Source organism: Stegastes partitus, unplaced genomic scaffold, assembly GCF_000690725.1.
Source record: "Stegastes partitus isolate 25-593 unplaced genomic scaffold, Stegastes_partitus-1.0.2 Scaffold1432, whole genome shotgun sequence".
NCBI classification, from domain to species: Eukaryota; Metazoa; Chordata; class Actinopteri; family Pomacentridae; genus Stegastes; species Stegastes partitus.
In genome coordinates this window covers 77,988-85,894 of record NW_007579163.1, presented here as the reverse complement: position 1 = coordinate 85,894, position 7,907 = coordinate 77,988, and the positions used below count along the sequence as shown (strand labels likewise).

General features: G+C 40.5%; 2 protein-coding genes across 6 annotated transcripts in view; one reads left to right on the top strand and one right to left on the bottom strand.

Moving 5' to 3' along the window:
* The window catches only part of abcb4 (ATP-binding cassette, sub-family B (MDR/TAP), member 4), a 24,992-nt gene extending 20,659 nt beyond the window's left edge, over positions 1 to 4,333 (top strand). For all 5 annotated transcript variants that reach the window (XM_008299559.1, XM_008299562.1, XM_008299561.1 and 2 more), the window contains 5 exons: positions 475 to 631; positions 717 to 914; positions 1,415 to 1,621; positions 2,500 to 2,646; positions 3,660 to 4,333. In XM_008299559.1, coding sequence (XP_008297781.1) covers positions 475 to 631; positions 717 to 914; positions 1,415 to 1,621; positions 2,500 to 2,646; positions 3,660 to 3,866 — 916 coding nt within the window. In that variant the 3' untranslated portion in view covers positions 3,867 to 4,333. The remainder of the gene's footprint in view (positions 1 to 474; positions 632 to 716; positions 915 to 1,414; positions 1,622 to 2,499; positions 2,647 to 3,659) is intronic.
* Positions 4,334 to 5,056: 723 nt separating this feature from the next.
* Positions 5,057 to 7,907, bottom strand: part of crot (carnitine O-octanoyltransferase) — a 17,040-nt gene continuing 14,189 nt past the window's right edge. The window contains exons 16-17 of the mRNA XM_008299557.1: positions 7,559 to 7,678; positions 5,057 to 6,492 (exon numbers count right to left, since the gene is read on the bottom strand). Of these exons, the coding sequence (XP_008297779.1) occupies positions 6,372 to 6,492; positions 7,559 to 7,678 (241 nt within the window). The 3' untranslated portion in view covers positions 5,057 to 6,371. The remainder of the gene's footprint in view (positions 6,493 to 7,558; positions 7,679 to 7,907) is intronic.

The window sequence follows — 7,907 nt, the reverse complement described above, 5'->3', positions numbered from 1 at the left end:
CTGCAGATGGACACTTGGAGGAACCAAATCCCAGAAACGCTGTTAGACACTAGAACAACTGACTTTGACACTGATGACTGGACATAAATGGCCTAAATATAGTTGAGATCCATCAGTACCATGTGTAACACAATGTCTTACTGTGTTTTGTCACTTGTTAATATAATTTTAAAGCCAGAAGACACCATTGGGTAACATAGAAATTTAGTATGAATCAAACTTTGGCATGGCTATGAATCATTTTGGGGGTTAATTATGTCTGTTTTCGAAGCTGGTTCAGGGTAAATTAAGGGATATCAGGGATGTTAGGTGTCTAATATGTAAAAACAGGTTGTCTGCTTCCAGTTATTAGCTCATGTGGACTGAACAGAGCAAACACACATCTTTAAAAGAATGGACAATGTTATCAGCGTGGACAAACACACTGAGCACACAGATGTCATGTTATGTAATCCCATTTATGACTCCTTCCAGTGTGATCTCGGCCATTCTGTTTGGCGCCATGGCCGTCGGAGAGGCCAACTCCTTCGCCCCCAACTACGCCAAGGCCAAGATGTCAGCTGCCCACCTCATGATGCTGCTGAAAAAAGAGCCTGCCATCGATAACCTCTCGCACCAGGGCGAGTCACCGGTACGCAGCACAAAAAACACACAAAAGATAAGCAGCTCTCTTTTAGCAAACACACGGTAACACGTCGCTGTCTCGTGTCCTCCAGGATAAATTTGATGGCAATGTGAGCTTCCAGTCGGTGAAGTTCAACTACCCGTCGCGGCCCGACATTCCCATCCTGCGAGGGCTGAACCTGACGGTGAAGAAGGGGGAAACGCTGGCGCTGGTGGGCAGCAGCGGCTGTGGGAAGAGCACCACCATCCAGCTGCTGGAGAGGTTCTACGACCCACTGGAGGGTAGCGTGGTAAGAACCAAACGCTCCTGCCTCTTCACCTACTTCCCCGAGCTAATGGTTAGCCGGCCGCTCGCTTTATGAGAAATCCATGACATTATGAGGCTTTTATCTAGATTGCTGCTCGCACCATTTATGCAGCCCCGGGGGAAGTACTGTAATATTTATGGCCCTGTCCTTGTGTTTTACCTCATCCCAAGGTCAAATCCTGTCTACTGTGAGAATGATCTGAAGTCTTCAAATATCACAATCATTTATTGACTTTTACTAGCTGCCCTTATTTTCTATATTAACTCTCTAAACCTCTTAAATCCTGTTTTTCCTCACTGTGGGCTAATTTTTTTAAAATTTAAAGTCATGCACCTCTATGGAAACAGTAAAACAAGAATTCAGACATATATTATGTTGTACAGTAAATATGCTCATCCTGCCCCCTTAACTCAAACCGAAGCATGTCCACATTAGTGCAGATTTACGACGTCAGAATCCACCACTGCCATCTTCTCCTGCAGGAGCTGGACAACATGAACGCCAAGCAGCTGAACATCCAGTGGCTCAGGTCCCAGATCGGCATCGTCTCCCAGGAGCCCATCCTGTTCGACTGCACTTTGGCCGAAAACATCGCCTACGGAGACAACAGCCGGAAAGTAACCATGGAAGAGATTGAGGCGGCTGCCAAGTCGGCCAACATTCACAACTTCATAGAAGAGCTGCCACAGGTGAGTCGGCTGTGTAAATGGCGTTCTGAGCAACGATCGCAGCTCAACAGGGCTTGCAAAGTCAAATAAAAGAGCAATAAAAACGGAGACAAAAGAACCTTAAAAAAACCTTAAATAGTCCATTAAACCATGATGGAGGAATAAACTGGTCATTAGGAGCAGAGGCAGGATTACACCATTTTTCTAAGCGCCTACAGGTGTTATGGATACTTGTAAAAGAAGTAGCAGCTACACAAACTATGGCTATTTTACATTTTTAAAACCTCTACCGTTTAACAAACCAAACTGTCACACTACTCCACACATCAGCTCTGGAAAGATGTTTCACTGTGCTGAATGTGTCTTCCAACAACTTCCTGACAACTCTTTTTTTCGAGCCGTGCTGCATTTATGTTATCGTTCTGTTGTATTTTTTTTCCCACTCAACTTTGAACTTGTTTATCGCACAGGACAAATTAGTGAGTTACTTTGAATAGCTTGTTCAATGTTTTTGGACAAATTTCTGAGTGCACATCTGCACTCCAGAAAGATGTTTCACCATGCTGGATGTATCTTCCAACTACTTTCTTAAAACCACTACAAACTCAACTATTTCAACAACTTGCTTTTCTTTAAATCAATGTATTGTTCCAGTATGTTTTTCAGACAAATACAATATCAATTAAAACTGAAACATAGAAAATAAAACCTTAAATGTTCCAAAAAACCATGATTGACGAATAAAGCTATTTTGAAGGGAGTTGCAGCAAACTTCTTTAAAATCAGTATAAACTCATAAATATAGTATTTACGGCGAGGTGTGACCGGATCGATCAGGGGCAGGATTAATGCGTCTGTCATTGTTTTATTTCCCCCTTTCTGTCATTCCGTGTGAGCAGAAGTACAACACCCAGGCCGGCGATAAAGGCACCCAGCTGTCAGGAGGGCAGAAGCAGCGGATAGCCATCGCCCGAGCCATCCTCCGCAACCCCAAAGTGCTGCTGCTGGATGAGGCCACATCTGCACTGGACACAGAGAGCGAGAAGGTTTGTCTTTTTACCACTGAAAAGTGAAGCTTTTTTAAAAATAACTGGTGCTTCGGCTGAAAGAATGATACCGGCTCCGCTACGATCCGTGAGCTAGAGGATGGGATAACAAAAATGTGCTTCAATTTACCAACTGTGTCAAAATATTCATCAGAAGAAGGTGAAATCCAAGGTTTTTATGTGACAATAGAAGTCATAGTAACAGCTAAGTATGCTTTATAACGTGTCAAAAATAGAGAAAAAGCAGTTAATTATAAAAGATAAAAAGGAATAAAAATGGAAATACTTCACAAGCAACAGAAACAGACAGAAGAAGAGGTTTGTGGGTGTTGAATGGAGCAGTACTCATACATACAGCGCTTAACCCATTTATTAGACCACCTGTCTAATTTGTTAAGCACTGTGTATACCTGAAGTTTACATACACGGTATAAAAAGACTTTTTTTCCCCTCACTGTCTGACATTAAATCAGACTAAACATTTCCTGTTTTAGGTCAGTTAGGATCACCAACATTATTTCTATTTGCTAAACGCCAGAATAATGAGAGAGAGAATTTTTTAGTACTTTCTTTAAAGTCAGAAGTTTACATCCACTAAGATGCCTTCAAACTATTTGGAAAAGCCCAGATGATGATGTCATGGCTATGGAAGCTTGATTGGTTAATTGATAACATGGGAGTTAATTGGAGACACACCTGTGGATGTATCTTAAGGCACACCTCAAACACACTGCTTCCTTTGGTGACAACATGGAAGATCTAAAGAAATCAGCCAAGATATCAGGAAGAGAACTGTGGACCTCCACAAGTCTGGTTCATCCTCGGGTACAACTTTCAGATGCCTGAAGGTTCATCTGTTCAGTTATACACAGCTTGCGAGCCTGAGAACACCATCCCAACTGTGAAGTGTGTGTGTGTCTGTTGTATTGATTTATTTTGTAAACTGTTTTTAGAAGCTGCTTCGTAATTAAAGTTATTGTTAATGACTCAGCGTTGTACCTGACTCCATGCAGGTGGTGCAGGACGCCCTGGATCAGGCAAGCAAAGGCCGCACGTGCATCATCGTGGCCCACCGCCTGTCCACCATCCAGAACGCCGACCGGATCGCCGTCTTCCAGGGCGGAGTGGTGGTCGAACAGGGCACGCACCAACAGCTGCTGGCCAAGAAGGGAGTCTACTACATGCTGGTCACCACACAGATGAGCCACAGTCCACAATGACGAGCTTTGAGCTGCACCTAAAAGCACTTAGCGACTCCCCGCTGCTTCATTTGTACAGACTGAGCAGCTCCAGTGGGGATTAAGGGACTGTATCCTGTGAGCATAAAGTCTGCGCTGCTGTCGTCACGTTTATGGGCATTTTTTTTTAAAAATACCAACCACATTAAGACACGTAAGAAAACTGCAGGTGTAAATGACCAGCCTGATTGTGTAATTTGCCTATTTTATTAGCAAAGCCTGTGCTTTCTCTCTGATCTCAGTTAGTGCTTCGTAAACAGGAGCGCATTCTCGACATTTTGTAGTGAAATCACAGGTGCTTTTCCAAGTGGAAGCTCTACTGCCCGTCTCCTTCCACCTCCTACCTCTCTGTGGCGCAGGAGTCTGCAAAAGCTGGATATTTCCTAAAAATGTCTTTACGTTTCACGTTATCCTAAAGAAATGCTTTGTCTAATAAAATTGTTGCCTTATTTTGTTCGTCGAAGGCGAAGCTACTTGATGCAAACTTAGCTGCTGATTCCTGCCGCCACCTGCTGTTGAGTCACGAGGTGGCAGTTAAACCTCAAATCATTCATGTCAACGTGAGCATTTTGATTTGTAGTGAATTTTTACTTGAGCAACAGGTTGTTTTATCTGCCTGGAACATGTGACAAAAGATAGTAATAAAACAGAAATAGCTAAAGTGCATCTCTTACGTTATGTCTTACTGTGTTTTGTCACTCGTTTCTGTAATTTCCAGACAGAATAAACCTCCTCCGCAAATACGTTTAACTCTACATCCACATTTAAAAATTGGCTATGAATAATTTGTGGCTTATGAATGGGAAATAATCTGCAATCAAAGCTGACAATATGGTTTATTATCATGAAGTATGTCTCTTAACACTGGAATCATCATCATCGCTAATAAGTTATGTTCTGTAGAAAGTGTGTTAATGTTTGCTTTGCTAGATTCAGTTCAACTTCTTAGAAAGTTAAAAATGGAGCAAAAGTGCCTGAACCCAAGAAAAATGCTGTTTTCTGTACACAGGGCTGCGTAAATTGAGTTCACTAAGAATCTGTTTGTGTTTCTACATCACGTATATTTGTTTTTGAAGAAGATGAACATGCTTATATATAAAATAAATAACTATTAAAGTTTTATATTCAAAGACTGAACCGTCGCCTCAGTGTATTAATTCAACTGGACAAAACTCGTCTCTCGACTTTATTTGTGAGTTGAAAATAGTACAATCATTGACGTTTCTGCTGTTTATAAAAAGCTCACAATCCCATCAGTGTAAGGCTTCGGAAGCAGTGAGATACAGGGGAGAAAGAAAATCCATCTTATTCTTAAGGCCGAGTGAACATTCAGTTGTCTTCGACTGGACTGACGTGAAAACAAGGAAAACTGCAGCGTGTGTAGAAATAATAAGGTGCAGCGATTCATGTTTTGGTTTTAAAGAAAAACGCAACGAACAGCAAACCAACACAAGCCAAGCTGAATAAAAGACTGCAAGGCATCGCTTAGTTTTATAAAGTTCTGAAGGAGTGAAGCTCCCTGATTTTGAGCCTGTTGTGACTCATATAGAAAACAAATCAGATTCTGCTACCAATGTCCTTCGTTGTCAAATTAATCTCATCATTAACGAAACTCATGTTGTTTTGTTTGTCTGTTCACGTGAAAAAATTGAAATTTCTCGGTTAATCGATTAGCTTTTGGTTGATAAAACATTAGAAAATGGTTTAAAAAAACAAAACATAAACAAAAAACTTAAGCATACTGCCACAGAGGAGGAAAGACACCATAAAATATTAACATTTATGAAGCTGGAATGAGAGACTTTAGACTTTTTTTATACCTAAAAAAAAAACAAAAAAACTCAAACCGATTAACTGATCAGCAATTAATTTAAAAGTTGACAACTAATTGATTGGTCATTGTGTCATAATATGTCAAAAAGCCAAAAATTCCAATAGGATTAACTTTCATGTGATTTTAACGTCATTTCAGTTCAGATTTAAAGGCTGGATGCTGTTGTTGCAGAGCTCAGTGGGACAGGCGGCCTGATCCAAAACCTCAACGGGGAGAATCAATTTGATTGAACTTCTGTGTCGGTGTTTCTGTGGGTTTCATTAAAATGCCTGTTCACTGTTGAAACGAAGGCCTTTGGAAGACATTCACTTAGCGCTGAGCTTAAATGTGGATTAATACTGTTATTCTAAAAATTAGAGTCTCAAAAAAATCCCAACTAGAATTGTGAAATTTTGAAAATCGAATAAGATACACAAATATACACATCTGAAAGAAAAATTAACAAAAGAAAAACTCTTGTTCAGGACTACAAGAAACAAAACCATTACTTTCATGCGCGAACAGTCGAGATCATCTAGTGGTTCAGATTCTGCACCGTTGCATTGATTTGTGCCGATCTAATTATTAACCGAGCAGCGTGTTAAGGCTCTAACGAGGACAGAGAGGTGAAGGTCTAAACTGGCCTCTCTCTGTCTCTCTTCTGCTACGATGACTTATAGCTGAGACGTGGTGGCCAGGTACAGCATCTCATGCAGGGAGCTGGAGAAGTAATTGAACAGCGTCACAGCATCCGTCTCGTGGCAGGAATTCCACGCTGAGACGGAGATCACAATCCTGCAGGGAAGAAACAAACGAGGATGTGAATTACAACATTTAACTCAAACCCTACAGTGATAGGAAGCGTTTTATAAAACCCCAAAATCAACAACACTGAGGGATCTCAGCCCTAATATGTATTATAGTCAGATAAAGTAGCATTTTTTTTTTATCATTATGTAGAGTTTGTTTGCCTTAATGTGCACATTCCTCTGGTAAAATCACACCATTAATAACACTACAGGGTCTTAACCCCATTATTTAACCTTGCTAGATTGATTTTTTTAGAGCCAATGATGATCCCTTTAACTGGAGGCAACTTTAAAGTGCTGTATATATTCAAACACAATGTACATTTCCAATCCTAACATGTAATATAGAGGCAGGTTAAGTTGCATTTTGAATAATTTAGTGGGGTTTTAATCCCTAAAATGTAAATCACTCAGCTAAAATCACACCACAAGTCGGGTGTTCACAAGGTTGCCAATCACATCAGTTATTGTTATCTTGTCGGTGCTGTACATTTTTTTTTTTTATAAAAAGGAAAAAAACACAACAGCTTGACTTGACGTGGCTATTTTATATAGTTAGACTTCATATTTAGGATCTTATTCGTTTGAATTATTTGTTCTATCTGACACTTATTTAGTTGAAAAGGACTTTATTTCACGTTTTTGACAGGTGCTATACAAACAAAGTTACTATTATTATAATTATGATGGAGTAGTACGTCCCACTTCTATGCATAATATAGTCAGTAAAGTCAGTAGCATTTCATGTAGTTGTTGTAAGGTTTAAACCCTTATATGTAAATTATATAAAAACATTTCATATTAAAAATTGCTTTTACATTAGTGTTACTGACACAAATAATCAATATTATAATTATGATGAAGCAACTGTATGCAAGCTGCATTAAACAGAACGTACTTTCTGAGATCAGCTGTATTATGTACTTAAACTTAACCAGCTGACGGAGACAGATTCATGACACAACAATGCTACCAGTGAAAATCTGTTTCTCTTGTCTGTTTCTGGGGTTTTATCGGCTCCATTAAGTCGTGTTTCTGTCGCGTCCACCCACCTGTCGTCTCTGATGCGGTAGAAGAAGCCGTAGCCGTGGTGCACCATGGGAGCCACGGCCCCCAGCACCGTGGTGTAGCCCACCAGGCTGGACGACAGCACAAAGTTACCGCCGCCACCGCTGCAGATGCAAACACAACTCTGTTACAGACGCACAAAGAAGTCGACGATGGTTTCCACTGTCAGGTAATCTGTTGATCCGTCTCTGGATCAATCAATTAGTTAAACGGTATTTGTCTTTGGATATTATTGAAGAAGAAAGAAGTAAATTGTAGAGTGAATAGTCCAGCTGAAGACACCAGAGGGCTGAACTACGAAGCAGGTTTGACATATCCAGGCTTTCTTTGTGT